The sequence below is a fragment of the Neopsephotus bourkii genome, unplaced genomic scaffold, assembly GCF_033783945.1.
Source record: "Neopsephotus bourkii isolate Nb327-2 ecotype Australia unplaced genomic scaffold, CSIRO-AGI_Nbou_v1 NB_593, whole genome shotgun sequence".
In the NCBI taxonomy this organism is placed as follows: Eukaryota; Metazoa; Chordata; class Aves; order Psittaciformes; family Psittacidae; genus Neopsephotus; species Neopsephotus bourkii.
The window spans coordinates 2,734,492-2,755,217 of record NW_026901094.1 but is presented as its reverse complement, the minus strand read 5'-3'; the positions used below and the strand labels follow the sequence as shown (position 1 = coordinate 2,755,217).

The following is a 20,726-nucleotide window of genomic DNA, read 5'->3' as shown; positions in this document are numbered from 1 at the left end:
GAGGCTGTGGTACGGGTCCCGGCGCCCCACCCGCCGCCTCCTGCCCCCTCAGACGGTTACCTGCCCTTCCGGCCGCAGCTCATGAACCGCGCCGGTACGTCCGTCGCCCGCGGCTCCTGCCCGCGTCCCGCCGGACTGGGGCGGGGAAGGGTGGGAGCGGAGAAGGAGAAGGAAGAGGGGGGGCGGAAGAGGACGGGAGCCGCCCGCGCTCTACCCGGCTGGTCCCGGGAGGCAGCAGCGGCAGCAGCAACGCCAGCCGCGGGGTCTCGTCGGAAGGGAAGCGCCGCGGGGGGGTGGGTGTCGCTGGGTCCCGGCTCCTCCTCGCACGCCAAACGCCCGCTCAGCTCCCCGCTGCCATCGGGAGGCAGCAGCCTGGGCGCGGTTAAACCCCCTCCAACCCGCCCGGGAAACCCCGGCTCGGCTCCTCGCCCCGCCCCCGGCACCGCCCCACCCTGGCGTCGACGGCGAGCGCAGGAGGCCCCGCGCCTTGCACCGAGGGGGCCCGCGGACCGGCGCGCGCTCCCGGGCGGGCAACGCCCTTTAGTCAGGGGCGGGGAGCGCGGACCCTTTCCCGCCGCTGCCCGCTCTGAGGCGGTCCCGCCCCCAGGGCGGACAAAGGCGGCCGCAGGAAGGGGGTTTCGCTTCGACTCTGGCCCGCCGCGCCCAGGCCGCAGCCGTGTAAAGGCTGCTGAGAACAAAGGACAGACCCGAAACAGCGCCTCACCAGCGACGCTGTCTGAGCAGAGCTCCCCGGAGAGGAGAGCCCGGAGGAGCAGCAGCCACCGCTCCCTGAGGTAGGCAGGGCTTCATGTAAAAAGCTGCCGAGCCCAAGCGAGGGACAGATGCCTTCATACAACCGCCGTTACCTCAGGAGCTCGGCGAGCGGCGGTCCTTTGGGCTTACAACTCTTTTATTCTCCAGTGTTGCTTGTAAGGGCGCTCGCATGGCCAAAGTCTCCACATCTGCCTTTCAAGTTTTCACAGGGTGAGCACCCCTCAGGGCTCTGGAACGGACTGCAGAAAGTAGAAAATCTCATTAAAAAATTGGAATATATAAATGCCATTTCTGTTTCACACCCTGGGCCTCACATAAGCCAGGCAGGACCGGTGTTACCAAGATGGCATCACTTCACACCAGCACTCCCATATTGCAAGATCAGAACTTAATTACAGAAAGTAACTATATCATAATAAACCAATGCATGCTTTTTTCCCACTGGACATGCCTTATCATAAAAATACCTACTGCTTTTCTTCCTCATAATTCTCTTATGTGCTTTTAGTTGTGGGACAATTATAGTACCTAAACTCTCCCTCCATCCCCCCCAAAATACTCTCATTCAGAACTTATCCTTTCCTCAGAATCTCTCACATTCTATTTTTTATGCAACCTCTGTTTTACAAGAGCTAAAGGGAATTTCTCTCCATAAGTCTGTACTCTGCCACATCTTAAAATCCATGGATTTTGGGTAAGGAAACTGGACCAGCTAAATGTGTTCATACATGTTGATTAGAATCACTTAAAAACAGACTAATGCTTTCACCACTCCTATTCTTTTGTAAAAGTACAACATTGCAGTAGCTCCATTTCTGATCCAGTGAGTTAATTATATCTAATTCTCCAATGAAAAAATTGATACATAGTTATAGCGCTAGCGTGAAGAGGAATTATGAAAACTGGAAGAGGCTGTTTGCAGAGCGTGAAGTTGTTCCACGTGCGGCGGGTGGAGCTTTTCAGTTTTGTTTTCAGAACCTCACTGGACAAATCAGTTTTCTGCATTATAAAGCCTGTCAGAAGAGTCATGTAACTGTGTACAACACCGTGCTTAATTCTGATGTCTTCACATAGTCCTGTGCTAGAAGCTACTGTGTGTGCATTATCTTTATTTTTAAAATTTATTTTTCACTTTTAATCTTTGTGTGTGTGTGCGTGCATAGATACATAAATTGTCCTAGGTTGCAGTATTCAGTGGAAGAAGTGCAAATTACCGTAAATGAGTTGACTTATTCAATGTATGAGTTTATCTGTTTCTGCATATTACAAAAATACAGTTTGTAACTAAAAAATTAGCTGAAAATATCTGCTAATAGCTGAAGACCTAATATACGTAACTAACAAACCCAAATCCTTAGGGTTGTTAGTCCAGTTTGAAGTAGTTAGTGCAGCCAAAGCAAGTTAAAAATACCTGAAAAAGATGGGAAATGTAGCTCACACAATTCCACTAAATAATCAAACTTCTCAAACGTGAGGCTTCCACATATCCTAGAGCTAGGTCAGCTGAAGAAAAAAATAGACATTTTTCTCCTGGAGCTTGTTTTAGATCTAAAGAAAACCTCTCATGTATGCAGGTTGCTCCATAGTTCTCAGTTGCAAAATTTCTTAGACCTTCTTCTCAGTCAGTTGCTACCAACCTCTTTATAGAGAGCGTACCAAGTTAGGTGAATCTTAAGACAATTTCACGAGTTGCCATGTTTCTTCAGCTATTTCAAACATAATGGCAAAATGTCTGGAATCTGTCATACCTGCTGTGCCTCTGGAAAACCTGCTTTTGCAGGCTGCTTTGCCATTCAAATCCTGTGTGTTACAGCACCACTACAGCACACTGGTAGTGAGGCTGTGAAAAATTATTGGTTCAAGGCTTTTGTGGAATACATAGAAATTGGTTGGTAGGATGAAAAATGCCTGCTTCAGTATTACTGTGAAACTTTTCCAAATGGGGAACAATTATGCCATGCATTGTTTTGTATTTTTACCAAATCCTGATTAATAAGGCATCTGCTTAAGCAGAGACAATGGTTGCATACACATCAAAAGTTGCTTCCTAGCTTTCAGGCTCCATTTTCACTGTTACATGTCTGTGACTGCCATCAGCAGGTAAAAATAAAGGCTATGGAGGCTTTAAAATATTTGTGAAATACAGGCTTAGGGATCTTGGGAACCAAAAATGCCATTTTTCTTCCCCCTTCTGCCAAGTTTGTTTAAGAGCAGGGCCGCACTTGCAGTGAGCAAAAGTCCTGCGATGTTTCTACGGTAACTGGTCTTCTCTGATATGTGTCATGGCTATCAGATCTGTTAAACTTTGTCTCACCTCTGCAGGATTGTATCATAGTTTGTGATACAATCTTACAGTGCAATACAAGTATGTAATTCTGTAATCTATATGTATACTTATTCAACAAAATAACAGATCTTCTGTGCTGGGAGTAATTTGAACCTTGAAAAACATATTAAGGTTGGTCCAAGCCTGTTTGCACACTTACCAAACCAAGCATTCTTTTTTTTTTTTTCCTTCTATTTATACAAACTCATATTGAGAAAGCCAGAACAGGGATTTGGTGCTTTTTCCTACAATCAGAATTGTATTTGAGCTCTTTTCCATGTGCTGGGGATTGCATAAGATCTTGTTCTCTTTTTCCTTCATGTTCAAGTGTGTGTCACTAGTTCACATTTTTTGCCGTACCTTTAAAGTTGGCAAGCCATAGCTTGGCTTTTAAAAGTCCTTTGGTGCTCCTGGCAAAGAGGCTGCCCTACTTGGGCATGATGGAATGTGGCATGGAACAAACATATCTGGCTTTGCATAGCTTGAGTCACAACAAACATTGCTAGGAACAGGGGAGAATATAAAATAAGGTATTAACATACTTTTGAAAATCTCACACCTTGTACTGAGTATAGGTCATTCAGAGCTGAGGTAGAACTGAAGGAGCAAGTGCACAGATATTTAGAAGCAAATAAATGGAATTCAGTTTTCCTGTATGGAGCTTATTCTGCAGATATAATAGCAAGAAAAGGTGTTGTTATAATAATCTTGAAAATCAGATTCTACAACATGTGAACACGTATGTATAAATACACACACACATGCACACAACCTATAGGTTACACCTGGAGGTTTTTCTCTAAGTTAGCAATCTTTAAAGTAGCACTTCAATTGCTCAAACTGCTTAATCAACATCATGCAAAAGCCTAACGCCTAATATTTTCCCATTTAAAAGAACTTTCCTCAAGGGGATCATTGTCTTACTGAGCAACTAACAGAAAAGCCACTGGTACCTTGGAGATGCTGAGAATTCAGAACCCACATTGAGAATTCAGCCTAGCTACTAAAGTTTCCATGATGTTGGACACATCCAACCTGCAGTGGAGTTTGCCTGCAAAAAGTACCTCTAGATACAAGGATTTGCTCAACTAGCTACATGTCAGATTCCCGTGGAACATTCTTTCATCCTTGACATGGCAGTTTTGGAAGCAGGGCACAGCTGTATGTCCTGGTGAAGCTGCTACCAAACATTGGAAATACTGGTTCTTTCAAAGAGCCTTACTTCATTTCATTGCTGCAGCTGAAGGAGAGCTTCAGCACTGCTGCAGATTCCAGAATCCAGCAAACAAAAACCTCATTCACAAAGAAAAAAATACTTGGAGTTGAGGGCTTGTACCACCATCCTTTGAGAATCTATGTGTAGTTAGACAAACCCTATTTGTGATACAGGAAAGGAATAAGGCATGCTTAGAAATTTGAGTAGTCATTAATTTAATTGTAATAGGTAATAAAATTAGTCAATTCAGTAATGGTTACATCCTGTACTTAAGAAGTAAATATTTGGGAAATTATACCGAAACTGAGCAAAATAGGGTGATGAAAGGATAGACTGAAAAAAGGGTAGACTTCTGTCATCCGTATCAAGCAAAACTGACAACTGAATTCAGCCCAACCACTCTGTTCTTGCAGTGGAAGAGAACTCAAAGGATAAAACATGCATGCTAATCTTATTATTTCAGAGGCAGCTCCAGAAAAATCTCTGTGAATGTTATATAAGGTGTGTAGGGGTTTTTCATAGACTTTATGATGATGTAGGCTCTTGTTCAGGTGGCCCTAAGAGCTTCAGAACTGAAGATACAAAATGGTTAAATGACATGGCTGGGGATGAAAGTTGTGAGAGAAGCAATTAAGAATCACCAGTCTGTTGTGTGGGTTTAGTTGTGTGTGTGTTTAGTTTAGCAAGTAGATAGTCAAAGTAACATAAACTGTCTGCTTTACCTAGTGGTAACAGGTCTCCATGAACAAACACAAAACGAGGAGGGAAACATATTAAAAAAACCCAAGTGTTGTCCAAAAACCTTTAACTTTTAGTTAACTGAACAAACTAGTTTTGAAACTGATAATAAATTATATTTGTAGCCGATTATACTGTGTTGGGTTTTGATGCTTGGTTAATGACATTTTTATTTGAGAATTCTAACAGCTGGAAACTGGGTTTTACATTATACTGTGAGCAACATGCTGACAACTTTCTTACCTACAAAAGCTCAGCAACAGAGCTGTAATATTGCCTATGTACGTTTAGGCCAAGTTATGCTGCTATATTACTGATGTGTATTATGCTAATCCAATAAAACATAAAGACCATGGTATCTTTTGTGACTTCTCCCACACTGGTACCAGGAGGGATTTGCATTGGTAATATAAAAGCAGCAGAACAATCTAGAGAATTGTTGATGTCTCCTGTTTTGAGGTTATGGATCCTAGCTATAAGTAGGTAAAATTCTCCACTAACTTCAGTGATTCCCAAAAGTTTTAGAACCTCCTGGAAAAGATTCAGCATTATGCAAGACTGACATATCAATATACTATTCAGCCCTTAAAAAGTACAAAAAAGTATGGTGACAATTTCAAACAAGTGAATTTACTGCAGCATTTCAAACAGCTTAGATTACTGGAGAGTACCTCCAAAGCAGCAGTTTGTTTCCTTTGAATTTAATGGTTTTAAAAAGTTATCAAATAGTTTCATTCCTCTATATTCCTACCTTTTCGCTTAAATTTTCAGTCCTAATGATTATTGGCTACAATCATAATGTACCTACCAATAACTGAGCTTGTAAGGGATTTAAAAAGAACACCTTGGAGAAAAAACAAACCTTGAAAAACATGGCCATATGAGAAGTGAATGTACTTCTCACTATTTTAAGTGTGAGTTTCATTTATTTAGGATCAGATTAATAATTTCAATTTTTGCATCTCTCCATAGTTCTATATTGGGGTTTTAATCCTCATGACAAATGTAATACAAATAAAGAGGAATGACAATTTAGTACTCAATAAAACCTCTTTCCACTGCCAAAATTAACATTGGAGTCAAAGCTAAAAGCACTCTGTGGTTTACTAAAATGCACTAGTCAGCAGATATAAATCTAGATACAGCATCACCCTTTCGCATTTGCTATTGATAATACTCCTATTTATTATTTATTAATCTGTTACTTTTAGCACCTGAAAGTGACTGAAACTCAGTGATTCTTTCTGTATTCTCTTTTCCTGTGTGAATCAGCAGGTGACATGGTATAGATTTTAAGCACTCTGCTTCCCAAAGCAAGAAATGACATTTGGCAGATGTGACCCCCCTTTATGCTTTCAGATTCTGACTTTCTGCCAGCCTTGTGGAAGGCTGCCTTTTAGTAACACGTCTCACAGAAAGATGTCAGATACAATTCAAGGGCAGTGTTCTCTATCTGTATGGACTGCATTAGCTTGTTTTCAGTAATACACTTGCTCAGCCTGCACTACAGCTAAAACCAGATCTACACACTCAATTCTGCCAGCGTATGTATGGCAGGGAAATGAGGGGGAATCTTAGGAATAGAAATATTCAATCTTGTGGGCTAAAAGGGCTATAGGTCTCTGACAGTCCTCTTCCTAGTAAACTGCTCAGAGTATCTGTACTCTAGATCCCATGATGAGCAATGAGCTGGGCAGGCCTGTCTTCCCTTGTCTGTATTGCAGCTGTATAGTGTCTATTCCATCTTCGCTGGTGATGGGTACTGAAGCAGGTGCTGCTGCTGTTCTTTTCCTCAGTATAGCATGTTCTGTTCTGGAGGTAGGTTGATGATGGACTAAACTATGCCTGGTAAAGCTTAGCCATACACACATGCTGGTTTTGTTATAGAAAGAATGCATTCTTGTAGCAAATATATTCACCATACACTGGAACACTAGTAGCATAGCCACATATCCCAGAGATGGTCCTGGAATTTACCTATTGAGCTGAAAGCACTATAAGCTACATCAGTGTATTGCCATGCTTCACTACTGTGGCTCTATCACTTCTGCAATCTGAGCAAGGATCACAAAGTAGTGCCAGTTCCTGCAGAGCAGGCTCAGAGGTCTTCAACATTGTGTCACATTTTGAACATCATCATCTCCCTAGTGTACTTAACAGGCACTTCCAGAGTTGAGTTAAAATGTAGTTCAAGTTGTTTTGAGGCTCAAATTGGACATCTGGACTGACTGGCCCTCAGCCTGGAAACTAACAAGTTGCTTTTAAAGGACTCTGAAGACTAGATAAAAATCTAGGAAGTGAAATTAGCTTATTAAAAGTAGCAATAGCCTAGACATTAACTTGATCCAGATCTGGTTTTCCATAGTTTTTCTTACTCTGCAATTTTAGCAGATTTACATTACGGCTAACTTCCCCACTGTCATCAATAGGAGCTTTGCCTAATGCACTGCAGAAGTGGGATTGAATGCCAGTAAGTCATCTTTATGACCCATTTTGACAATACTTGCTTTAGGGACTGGACACAGCTTTGTGTGCAGTTACAAAATGCAACTCAACAGTTCAGGATAATTTGGGGATTAAATCTCAAAATTAAGAACCACTGTCTTGTGCACTGCCCATCTTGGACATGTCAGCTGAAGTTACTGGGTAAAACACAAGATGCCCTACTTAGTCTTAAGTCCTCACTCAGCACAGGCAAGGCTTAAATATGTTCCCTGCTATTCTGCATATAAGGAGGTGGAGGAAGGAAGTCTGGAGAGGAAGCTGAACTTCCTGTGCCTGAGATTTATGCTGGAGCCTTCCCTGACTTCAAGACAATGTAACAACAGCTTAAGATGTGAATCACTAGAAATGCAGACATGCAGGGTTTGAAGAAAGACCCTTCTACATCCACACCTGTGCTTAGGGATGCATGTGTTCTGTGAATTCATAAATAACAGTTTGACTAATTTTGGACATGGCGGTTGCCTCCTCCATCCCCCACCCCATCTCCAGACTGATAAGAAAGGGACCCTTTTTTTTTTTTTCTTGTTAGTTTCATTTCTCTGAATATTGTTTCAGACTTGTGAAGCAGTCGCTTTGGGCACCTGAATAAGCCCTGGGTGCATGGGTACGTGGCTGCACAAACAGACAAAAGAAACAGGCACCACCAAATGGCCATCTGAAAGGAGCAGACCTGAGAAAGAGAGATAAGAAGGGCTGCATAAAACAGAACTGTCAACTGATTAGACACATGTACACACTTGGAGTTTTATAATCATAAATGGATGAAGAAGTCACCAAACTTATCCCACAGGTGCTCAAATTATCCTTATCCCGATTTTTTGTCTGTTGTTTTATAATGTTAACATGTATTACCTAGCACACTGCACATCAATTAAGGATTAAAACTTAGATATTTGGGGGATTAATTTTTATACCCAAAATGTTAGGATGTGTTAGGAAATAAAAAGGTAGGAATTGATCAGAAACTTTGGATTTTTCTGTATTATTAGTATAGTATACCACTGAGTGGTGGTTTTAGAGCATCACCAGGCACAATTCACAGAAGAAAATATTTAGGGCAAATTTATATTTTATATTTTTATTATCTTCTATATTAGAAGAAAATATCAAAGGCTTTTTTTTGTTGTTGTTGTTAATGAGAAATTTCGATTAAAACCTGTGGGAGGCAAGGGCATGCTCTGATGAGTTATGCTTCTCTTGCTAGTGACAATGAGAGAAACTAGAGAAAGGAAAGGAAATCTCTCTTCCTTTTCTGTACTGAAAGAGCATTATTCCTTATGTTCTTTTTTTAATCCAGGCAATTTCCTGTACTTCTAAAGCACAATCTCCCACAGGAGTGGTATTTATGTAGCATCTTCCACACCAAAGCACTATGCAAAGCAATAGGAAGACTGCATTTTTTTCTCCTGCTTTCAAGCAGCTTATCCATTTCTGATTAAATGGTTCATGCAGATGAATCTGCTCCCTCTCCTCTGCTCTTTGATTTCATTTTGCCAGTTTTCTTACCATTGGAACACAGATCAGCAGCATCCTGAGCTGCCCACTATAATCACAAGTTTGTGTTGAACTCTCCCTGTTGAGATGATACAGTGTTTGTCTACATAGTTCAATAAGAAACAGTGCATAGGTAGCACCAACAAAGCTTACAGCCTGCCAGCACAGTATGAGGAGGTAAATAGAACGATTAAGTATCCGTCCTGTGTGATATTCCCCATGGTCTGCTTTATGAAACTGTTTATCCTAGGCCCACATTCAGGAGAAATATATGAAATACTGCACTTTAATTCAGGTGAAAATTCCTGAGCAACTTAGACAAATTGGACAAAAGATGAGATTAAATACTTTGAAGATAAAGGGATTGAGGCATCTAACATGAGGAAAGGATGAGCAAGCTTTTTGGATTCTGTGGCCTCAAGAAGAGATGGTTCAGGACGGAACTTAGCAATATGTGTAAGTACCTGATGGGAAGGTGAAAGAAGACAGCAGACTTTTCTCAGTGGGCACCAGCTGACAGGATGAGAAGCAGTGGGAACAGCCCAAACTACAGGAAATTCCACTCAAACATTCAGAACACTGCTTTTACTCTAAGTGTGGTCAGACTCTAGAACAGGTTGCTCAGAAAGGCAGTGGCATCTCCATCCTCGGAGAACTCAAAGCCCTGAGCAAGCTGTTCTATTTGAATGCTAGCCCTACCCATTATCACAGATGCTTTCTTGAGTTACTGCAGTGACAAAATAACAAGCTTGCTCGCTCCCCATGTGGCCCAAGTCAGTTGAGTTTCAGTGTTTTATAGCAGATACGAGGGGCCTTTTATGAAGATGAAAAAGTCTACTCTAAATGTGCAGTTTTAAAGTAAAGAATACAAGTGTACAACTCTCCTCCAAGTTCACAGTTTAGTCGACCTATGCGTTGCCTGCCAGCGCCGCGTCTGAAAACCGACATACCTACAGGCCACTGGGGCTCAATTCTGCCATCTCGTGGATGAGAGCAGAATATTCTGTTAGCTAGAATAACAGGTGGAGGGACAAGTTCTCCGGGTACACGTGGTGTATTTATTTTACGGCCTTCTGGTTAGCTAATCACAGCTCTTTTCCCTTTAGAAACAGCCGATGAGACCTTATGTGCAGTGCAGAACGACTTCGAGAACGAAATAGAAAGTAGAAGCTTAAGTCATGGAACACTGATGTGTCTCCAACAACTGCCTGTTCACAAGGGATGCAGCCACTTGGCAAGTGGTTCAGGGTTAAAAAGGATAGCATCTCTTGCCCCATGGAGCTGAGCAAGGCTTCTTGCCACATCTGATCTGATAAGTGTGGAGAGGGTGGAAAGCAGACTGCAGAGACTTCTGAACTAGACCAAAAGATTATAGATTACAGAACAAAGGCCGAGTTTCAACAGAGGAAAAATTGAAGTTATGGGAATTAAGTGCGTGTACAAAGTGACAAAGAAGTAGCATTCTTTTTCACATTTACATCTGTGGTGGTATCTCTCAGGACATTTGATCCCATCAGCAATCTTGTAAAGTAAACTGCTGTCACAAGACTCCTACTATCATCTCATCAGGTGTCTCACACAGATCCGAGGCCTATCTTTTAAATTTCTTGCCCCCCAGCTGCTGCTTCTAGTTAGGAATGTTGTAATAGAGGCTGGATTTGGCACCTGAAGTCCAGAGGCTATTCCTAAAACTCACACTTTTGCCCAAGCTTCTTCTCCAGATTCCCTCTTTAAGAGAAGGAGGGAGCAGGGAGGTTTTTTTTTCTGAGCTTCATGTCCACACAAAGTTCGTCATGCTCTGACTGTACCTGTTTCATTGTGACAGTGCAGCCCACGCTCAGTGTATTCATCCTCAAAAGTCTTTGTAAGATAAGACAGTCCCTGTTTTACAGACCAGTGTAATTTGGGAAGTCTGTGGCAGAGCAGGCAGCTGAGCTGTGTTTCCCAGGGCAATACTTCAGGACTACACTTCCTTACATGTGGGAATGAAGTAGCTTGTGTCATAAACTGTTAGCATGGAAAGAGAAGTAACAATGTACAACATCAGGCTCTTACTTTTTTTTCCCCCCTTTCGAGCTACTTGGAAATGCAGAGGGGAAAAAAAAAAAGGAGTAAAAATTAATCACTTTAATGCAGATTAAACCATTTCTAGATTAGAAATAGAAAATTGTTTTCTCCTTTCTCCAGGTGCCCAAAGTGAGCTTTGTAATTCCAAAAAGATGTGAAATGCTTGCAAGTGGTTCATTCTTTTCTACAGCCTCCTTTCCCCCCCGCCCCCAGTAAGATAAAAAGAGCTCTGGCATTTTGTATTCTAAATTTTGACTGACCAGAACAAAATGCTTTCCCAGTGATGTGGGTTTGCACCTAAGCTTTTGTGTGTGTGTGTGTGTGTGTGTGTGTGTGTGTGTGTGTACTGAATTTAACCTTAGGATGTAATATTTCATAAAACATTTATTGTCTTTATTTTTATAGAGCCCAATTCCTCTGTGATACTTTGGTTTCATAGTCTGCCCTGAACAAAATTCAAAGGCTTCTCTCAGAGTTTGAATTTTAGCTGTGGGAAAAGGAAAGAACCTTTGCTCTTTGCAGCAAAATTAGTAAATGGCTCTTGAGTAAAAATAGTTGCAACAGGTAAAGATAATTAGAATCAGAGCCAGGAGACACCTGAGAGGAAGGATCTGGAAAGTGATTCCCTGAGAGCTATTTTATTCTCGAAGTAAACAGGAAAATAAAATTCTCCTTTTTTTTTTTTTTTTTTTTTGACACATGCCTGAGTACCCCGTGCACCAGACTGGCAATGGCAGCGATTCCTTTCCCTCAAAAACTGCATCTGGTAAAGTCGAACGGCAGTCAGCAGACAACCCAAACCTCCTTCTAAGCTATTCAGGGGCAGAAACGCAAAGGCAGCCACAAGGCAGAAAAAGAAATGTTTTTTTTCTTTTGCTGTGTCCAGACCCTTATTGATGCTCCAGTCTGGATGCTTCGGGTTTACCACTTAATACTCCCCCAAAATTATAATGCATCGATTATAAAAGCCATTATAGATGTACCACTTTACTTAGATTGTTAATGAGCTTGGCTATAAAAAGATTTGCAACCTGAATTTCATGACAGAGCCAAGGCATAATTTGCTCTGGGCTACAAAGCCTTTGAACTATTGAGGCAATTTACTTCCAAGTCTGCATTTGCCTTTTGAGCAGAAGTACTCATAATGAGTGCATGTGTGTGTGAGGAGAGGCAAGACTGCAAGCTGCCAACAGTGAGGTATGCACCAACTTTTCCAGCAGTACATCTACCCATCATAAGCTGTTTCACACAGCCAGAGGATAACAACAGAAAATAACTGGAAAAATGATCATTTTGGATAAATGAGAGAAGAAAAATTGTATACTGAGCAGTGCCAAATGAGCAAATTCAAATCACAATATCCAGTAAGAACAAATACATTTTAAGAGTAGTTCTTTCCCTTGTACATGCTCAGTAGAATAAATACAAAGGAACACAATGTCTACATTTTGAAAGTATCCCACTTACTCTTTGAGCCTCAGTAAGAGCATCAACAACAAAGCAAGTTTTCTAGGACTACAAAGCCAGATCCCACACCAGAAGTAAACAAAGCTTTGCAGAACACAAAGCAAAAGTCAAGAGAGAAACTTTAATGCAAAACAGCAGTAAGAATGAAGACAGAGCATCAGTCTCCATGCCACATTTTTGGATTTGCTTACTGACCTTTAAAACATCAGTGAAAGCAAACAAGTTTATTCTAACCATACAATAGGGTTAGGAGCTCATAGTGTCCTTTTCCATCGTATTGCAAAAATACATATTGAGTAAAAGCTGGTTACTAAGCTTATTTTTATAGATATTAACAAGAAAGTCTTTCTCCAACTTACCCAGTCAAACAGAAATGACCCAGAGTGACCAACAGACACTCTTTTACATTCCACTGCCCCCTATTTAGTGCTTTGTAAGGCATGTGAGAGCACTTTCAAGGTGTTGTCTAGACCAGCATTCAGGAGATGGCCCTTTTAATTCTTTTATCTGACATTAGTTCATTAAAGGCTCATTTTCTCTCACTGTGTTCCCACATGTAACTAATGATTCTAATCGACGAACTGGATTTACTACACAGATAGAAACTGTTCTCAAGTTGGGAAGAGAGCTCTTTCTTTGCTGCAGGAGTTTAAATGGAATCTGTAAATCCCCTAGTCATGATAACTTCTGCAATGCTGTTGAGCTGAAGAAACCTGTTAAATGGAGTTGTAAATAATGAACAGTTGTGGGTGGAATCTGCTTCCTCAAAGGCAAAGGCCTGGGGACAGCTTTGCTTACCAGCTGTCTGTGAGGAGCCAGTCAATTGTAATAAAGGGCTGAGACATCACTATTGAGGAGCCAACTGAACTGCTTTTGACATGCAAAGAAAATTCTCTGTTCCTGCAGGCTGATTAGGTCAGGAGTTTATGTTAACAAGTAGTTTGTGTTTAAATTAATGTACCATGTTACAAGGCAAGAGCCTGGACAAGACAAAAGGCTTTTCCTTAGGTGTTAGAAAAACCCACCAGATTAAGCCCTTCTTCCTAAGAAGCCAGGGAAAAAACTAAGTGCTTCATTCACTATGCTGTGTCAAATGACACTTGCTTCTTACATACGCACACACAAACTCACTTCCTTCAGTGTTACTGTGTAAGCAAAAGCATGAAGGAAAGAGAAGTCAAACTGATGTGATTATTCTCCCATCCTCCTCAAGCAAGCTCAGTCCTTGAGTATCTCTGGAGAACTGAGCAAACCCAAGCCTTAGAAGCACACTCAGCTCTTTGCAGCACTGATAGCTAGTTGGTTACAAAGCAGTTCCCAGTGGTCATATAAGCATAATATAAAGGAAAGTGAAGGCCTGTCCTCCTGTGACAGTCACTGTTTTTTCATTTGCCTTGTTTTATATTCCTGTTTCTATTAGTGAGTGAGCACTTGGCCATTCCGCTCCAACAGATATTTCTTCTTCAAAAGGCATAGGATTTGTTTCTGAGTGCTGGCCTGATGCAAAAGTTCTATAAATAAAAATACATCTGCTATATTTGTGACTCAGAGACACCCAGGACTGGGTATATATTGCTTTTCCAGTTAGAGACATCCAAGTACACTAGGTTATGCCTGGTCTCCATCTTGACACAGAAAAGGAAGGCAAAGGACAGAACAGGAGAAGTATAATTAAGAAAGACAGACAAGACAGAAGCAGGTTAGTTAAACCAGCCTCTCCCTGCAACCCTCACAGTAAACTATATGCAAGTTAAACACAGAACCAACACTTCTCTGTGTTGAGAGATGGACTCATGAGCAGCTCACACACCATGAATGTGTAGCAGAGATTCTAGTGTCAGTCCTGTTGGCTGGCAGAGATCTTAATTTTTACATCATTAGGGCTCATTTCCAGGGTAGTTCTTGCAGTAATGCTTGCCACAGAACAGCTGTGCAAGACTTTGTATCCACCACTTCTACTACTTATTAATGGCAGACATGTAAATATTTGCAGGAGGCAGACCCTTTCCATAGCTACCAAAGCAACTTCAGCAAAAATTAAGACTATCAGTCATATCTACTTAGTAGAAGGTCAGTCAACATTAACTCTGACCTAACAGTTTCTTTCCTGCTCATATCCCGCAGCAATGAACCATTGTTGTCTTCAGATTGCATGTGTTTTTAAAGGTAGACAAACTAGCACCTTGCTAAAGTGGATTCAAAGAAAATCTCTACTCAGGAGTGGACAAAATTCATACTGTATGGAATACTGGAGGGGGCAAGAAAAGGAAAAGAGCTGTCATTTTGAAAAAAAAAAAAAAAAAGACCTCTCATAGCCCATATTATTGCTTGGGCTGAGATCACTGTAATCAGCTCCAAGCTCCCAGTTTTAACATGATGCATAGCAGTTATCCTTGCTGTCAGTACTTCACAAAGAATCACCTCTAAAGAGTAATTTCTTTGGACTATTGCCCAGAATGTACTATGGCATTTTGTAGTTATAACGCAATGCTAGGTGGCACAGCTGTCAGGAATCTTTTAATTTCTTCTTATCTTTACTGACTGTGACCCTGACACCTGAGCAGATAATAAGGTATAAAGCCATCTTTGAAATATTTGATGAAAATTTGAAACACATTAGTAATGCTTAACCATGTGTGAAAGTGTCTCTTTGAGACTAATTTGTACTTTAACTGACAAAACTAAGTAGCAAAAGGGTCCAGCCCACAAGCCAGCTGGCCTTGAAAATGCAAGTTTAAAGATTTAAAAAACCTCAAAAACAATCCCTTTCGGTTTCATGACTGACAAAGAAAGTATCTTTTCTCATCTGCCTCATTCCTTGTGTCTAGCTGTGAAACATAGCACAATACATTTCCCTCCACAGGCTTTCCTGTCCTTGTTTGTCCTGCAGTTTAAGGAGCACGGGCCATTATGCAGCAATTTGCACTCCAGCCATTTTCTGGGCAGTTAATGTTCTCAAAAGAAGAGAAACTACAGAGGCTATTCAGTGTAACTTGCTAGGGTTCCCCTTTCCACTCCAGTCTGGGAAGCTTCAGTTCTGGAACAACACCTTGCTGTTTGTACTGTTCTGACTCTTCGTGTGTGTTCCCGAGATGGCAAAATTCCCCTCTCTTTTTTTATTGCCGTATGCCTGGACACAAGGAATATTTTTATTATTTTTATCAGAATGTGAACAAGCAATTCATGTCCCACTTTTACAGGCATTTTTAAACTGCTGCCCTTTTACTCTGTCCCACTTTTATAGGCATTTTTAAACTGCTGCCCTTTTACTTCATTTCATATCCTTGAAGGAGCTTTACCAGGAGATAATAGCAGTCACAGAAAACATTTCTTTTATCTGACAGATCATTACAAGGGCGTGAAAGGAAGTATCTTTCCATCATAACCTACTTGGAAAACCAAACTCTTAATGTCTTCTTTAACTTTTACTCTCCTTCCCTTCCTTTACTCCCCATCTGAAACGAGTCACAGAGCTGCAGCTGTTCTTGTGTTGCATCTTCTGAATTTCCTGAATTTGCCTGTGTTGCTGGATATCTGTTGCTTGTATCAGGTGAATACTGGATGGGATTGATCCCATCAGATGTCACCTGTCCAGGGATGTCATTGCATTTCTGGATTATCCGTGGTACTTCAATGTGTTGTTTACCCATTTGGACAGCTTCATCATAAGAAGGTGGCAACTCCATTGCATAGAGACTGTAAGCTGGAAGGGACACAGTGTTCTTATCCGTATCCACAAATACCGAAGGAATAGGGGCACTTAAAGGGTACTGCCATGAGCTGTATGCTGTGAAAAAGGGAATGAAAAAACCCAGACATTAAACATCTTCATGATATATAAAGGGCTAATCCTGCTTTTCTCCAAGAAATTATGGATTCATTTTTGTGGTGTCATGCACTATATACTAAAAGTTATCAGTATATAAAATTACCTATGATGGAATTGTACATTCTCCAAAAGAAAGCAGTCAAAATTAAAAATATCCCTGCATATCAACATCCAGTAATGACTGTGAAATACTTGACACAGTACATGTATGTTGTAACAGAGGATTCATACATGAACAACTGTGAACAACTCCTCACAACTCCTGACATTAGATAACTGCGGCTGGAATAGTTGGAAACAGAGAGGGGCAGAAAAGTTAAAAAACTGAGGGAATGTCAATAAGAACAGATGTGGGAGACAACAAGTAAGTGGTTAACTCACCATGGACAAGTTAAATTCTGCTTGTCTTCTGCACCCACTCACTGTGGTGCCCTCATGATCCCCCTTTATCTCTCCTGCCCATCCTTTGGGGCTGAAAGTTGTTTGGGGAGTACATCAGAAAGTCCCCCTTATCCCAAGGACTGGACATAGAATTCCAGGCACATGTTCAATAGCAAAGCACTGCTGAATCCCAGCAGATACTTCCAGCACATACTTACAGGTCACTGTGCTGTGGGCAGTGCTGTCACTGTCAATAGCAATAACTGTTAAATCATAAGGGTGCCTAGAGAAGGTTTCCACTGGCAGCCTCTTCTTTCGGCAGCAGAACTTGATGCAGCTCGCTGTGATCCCACAGAGCAGAAGCAGGAACAGAGGCAGCAAGATTAACCTTAGAGAAGGAGGGAGAACACCAAAACTTCATTGCTTGTATTCTACTTCTTTCAGAACTAAATACAATTTCTCTCTAAATGGGTGAAAGGCCAAACCTCCTAGGTGTAGTTCTGAATGGGTTCTGGATCCTGGATCGGGAAGTTGGATCACAAACGCTTAATCACAAGTTGAAGTACTGCTGTGGCCAACAGTACAATCCCTTCTGACTCACAGGTGCAGTAACGTTAATTATCTTAGGCTGTATTTTCAACTTGTATGTGAGAATGGCTCCGCTTTCAACTCTAAGAATGGTATGTACTTGGAGGGAAATGCCAGTACAAGATTGTATAAGTCTAGGATCTGTATTAATAATTGAGCACAGAAATCAGATTTTGCAGTATGTCTTGAAAATACAATTTTCTCTCCACCTATTGTTTCACAAAGTTTAACAATTAGTAATAAATGCAGGTCAAGGTGCTGGTGTTTCAGTTTCTCAATTGAAACTCAACCTACCCACTCCTCAATTTCTCAAATGAATCCACTCTCTCATGAGCCAGCTGAGCAGTGAGATGTGTCATGAGAAGGCGAGGTAGTAAGAACTGCTTCACAGTGCTGTAAAGAAGCAGGCCCAAGGACAAAGTTGAAATGGCTTGACAAGAATTACTGTGTGACAGACCATGTGTCCTGGGTTCAGCTGTAACAGTTATTTTCTCCTTAGTAGTTGGTGCAGTGCTGTGTTTTCAAATTAAGTCTGAGTTACTGTCTGAGTTTAAACCATGACACCGTGTTCCTGAATTCCTTGTTAAGAGTTATATTCCACCCTAAATATGTGTAGAAATGGTCTTGGTAGTGTTCTGTTCTTTTTTCCAAACCAAAGGTAGTACTTACGCATAAGAAACGTTAACACACTGGCAGATGCAAACTATAAAAACAATGTTAAAGTTTTTTGGTAGCTAGAATGCCTGTCTTAGGCAGGAGATGAATCACTCATGCCAAAAGTTTACCCATTTACAAGGTTTGTAAGGGCTGGAGTGAACAACCAGTGAACAACCTCTTGTCCCGTGAGACAGAGATAGCCATGGAAAGCGCACGAGGCCACAGTGCTGAGTGCTCTGCCGAGCTCTCTGGTTCAACAGGACAAATAGGACTGTCAGTGAAGCAGTACCCAGAAAGGGCAGATGACATCTCCTTGGATGAATGCTGTACTCGCCTGACACCTTATCTCCCTTGTGGGCTCATCTGCAATATATTCCACTGGCAGCTTTCACAACACTGAGGAGAAGCCCTTTCCTCCCGCCTGCTCAAGAGCAGAGCATTTCCATTGCATCAGAACTTTCAAACTATCTGGGGTTCGTAAGACTAACAGTAAACTTACCAGATGTACCACAGACTGGTCCAATTAGACATGTTCTGAGGGCATCTGTGAAAGAATACAGGTGATTCACTGATTTAAATATCTACAAACAGCAAATTTATAACAGGGAATAAATATCACATGATTTCTGAGGTGAAAAAGGGAAAGGAATCCGACAGCATGGGACAAAACCCTTTAGACTTCCTCTCAGAGGACTGTTCTTAATAGTTGTAAAACTACTCCAGCTGAGGACATGCAAATAATCCCATTGTAAAAGTTGGCTTCTGAGTCGATAAATGTTTTTACAAAGTGTTACTTTGCTGTTGCTTAGGAGAGAGAATTACAAATGCTGGCATCTCCAAAACCAAATTCAAGTTATTTAAAGTTCACTGAGACAAGGTACATAATAGCCATAGGCCAGCCTGAACATGCCAGCCTAAGACAACTGCCTGCTCCCCACAGTTACTTTCAGATTACTTTTTCTAGCTCAAATACAGCCAGAAATGTGGGGATCAGATCTACTTACAGTACAAGAAAAGGAGATTAGCTTCTATGCAATTTCAGAAGTGTGGCTGCCCCAACAGTAGCCCAGGTCTCTACCTTGCTGCATTGAATGCTACAGGTTTCAGGCAACTGAGTCCCTTGGCACAGAAGAGATCTGCACAAGAGGGTATCTGCCCAAGAAGATCTGTACATTCGCTTTTTGGCAGATGACACCTCGACGTCATATTAAAAGAGAGGATCGTTCACCTTAGGTACAGAGCAAGGGCAGCCAAGCCAGATTTGTAAATTTGACAATCTTAGGGAAAAAGCAGCAGTGAGGGACGGCCGTCAGTCAGCTCTAATCTGGCACTCCGTCATGAAGGGAACAGTTTGGTGACATGACAGACATTAGAAAACTTTACTCACCGACCAGAGCTCTCGCAGTCACTCTCAGGACAGAGCAACGCCTGGCAAATGGAAAACCCAACCAGCTGAGCAGGCGGCCGGGCGAAAAGCGCCTCGTTTACGGGTCTCGGACTCCGCAGCAGCTGGTTCAGCGGAGCCGCGCGACAGGCGGAGCTTCCTAAGGCCGAGCGGAACGTCCCGGGGAGCCGCGGCTGGGGCCGCCCCCGGGCTCGGGTGGGCAGACAGCCCCCCGTAACCCTCACCCAGTACCGGGTGGGGCTGCCTGGGCCCTACCCGGGCCCTGCCCTCGAGTCGGGGCGGCTGCAGGACCGCCCCGGCACCGGCGCGCGGCCGGCCCTTTCCGGGATCCGGCGCTGACCCGTCCGCCCCGGATTCCTCCGTCTGAGCCCCGCAGCTGCTCTCCAGGAGACGTTCGCTACTCTTGTCCGCAAGGCTCTAAAGCGGTGTTTCGGGCAGGGCTCGTTGTTGGCATGTGGCACAGCAACTACAGTGTGTTCCTCGAAGACTGCTCAGGGTCATGGGACCGTTGCTCACTTAGGAAAAGCTGCATTCATAAGTGTGAAGCAATCTCTAAACACCCTGGATAAGCAGAACATGCATTAATAAAAGGTGTATGACACTAGGATGTATTCTCTCACTTCCTTTGGTTTAGAAATGAGCTAGTTAAGGGATTTTAAGGATTATAAAGACCATACACAGATGTGAATTGCTTTCTTATTGCATTGGAACTGCATCAGAGCCAACTAGTATATGCTGACACTTAGATCCAAAGCTGAAAGTGCAGGAATTTTTGTCCGGTGCCCCAAGAGTGAAGACAGTTGCAAAGTTCAGTGTGAAATCGTAATATTCAGAAGAATGCCTGAATTTTCAGTGGACTGAGAGCACAAGTTCACATTGTGAAGATTCTAAAGAGGCTCAGCACTAATTTAAAATGTAGCAAAAGTAACTATGTTTATCTACATGAAGTTAGTGCCCTTCCTCGCTTTCTGAAAACTTCCCTACTGCTCGGTAACTGCCAGCTGTGCAGAACTATTTGGAACAGTTTTGTGTTGTGTGCATTTGATCTCCCTTCCAGGGTGCAAGGACTCAGAGAATCAGCACATAAACCTCATTATGTGCCTGATCAACTGTGCCAGCAGGAACACCCTCTGCCACTCCTGAGGGCAGTGCTGTCCCTGGCTGGCACTGTCACCCACTCCCAGCCCTGCTGCCTCCCGTGGTGATGGTCACTGCTCCAGCATATGCAGATCTTCAGATTGAAGAGTTAAATAACCTCACAGCCACTTGATCCATTATT

The 20,726-nt window shown here is 42.2% G+C and overlaps 2 protein-coding genes across 3 annotated transcripts in view; both read right to left on the bottom strand.

Annotated features, from left to right (window-relative positions):
* GNB1 (G protein subunit beta 1) overlaps positions 1-197 on the bottom strand; it is a 42,083-nt gene extending 41,886 nt beyond the window's left edge. Inside the window, exon 1 of one of the 2 annotated variants that reach the window (XM_061351702.1) lies at positions 61-197. The gene's annotated coding sequence lies outside the window, so the exon portion shown is untranslated. The remainder of the gene's footprint in view (positions 1-60) is intronic. The other variant, XM_061351703.1, reaches the window with a different exon arrangement.
* Positions 198-15,717: 15,520 nt separating this feature from the next.
* On the bottom strand, positions 15,718-19,460 carry TMEM52 (transmembrane protein 52). The gene is made up of 4 exons (XM_061351700.1): positions 19,430-19,460; positions 18,542-18,586; positions 17,016-17,185; positions 15,718-16,374 (listed from the first exon to the last, which is right to left on the bottom strand). Exons 2-4 carry the CDS (start codon positions 18,571-18,573, stop codon positions 16,013-16,015), a joined length of 564 nt encoding a protein of 187 aa, XP_061207684.1. The 5' UTR covers positions 18,574-18,586; positions 19,430-19,460; the 3' UTR covers positions 15,718-16,012.
* Between the last annotated feature and the right edge of the window lie 1,266 nt (positions 19,461-20,726).

Excerpts from the sequence above, each read along its gene's own strand:
- TMEM52 (XM_061351700.1), bottom strand. The coding sequence starts at position 18,573 with ATGTCTAATTGGACCAGTCTGTGGTACATCTG. Across the intron at positions 17,186-18,541 it reads ACCAGTCTGTGGTACATCTG|GTTAATCTTGCTGCCTCTGT; the intron begins GTAAGTTTACTG and ends TCCTTCTCTAAG. Across the intron at positions 16,375-17,015 it reads TGCCCACAGCACAGTGACCT|CATACAGCTCATGGCAGTAC; the intron begins GTAAGTATGTGC and ends CCTTTTTCACAG.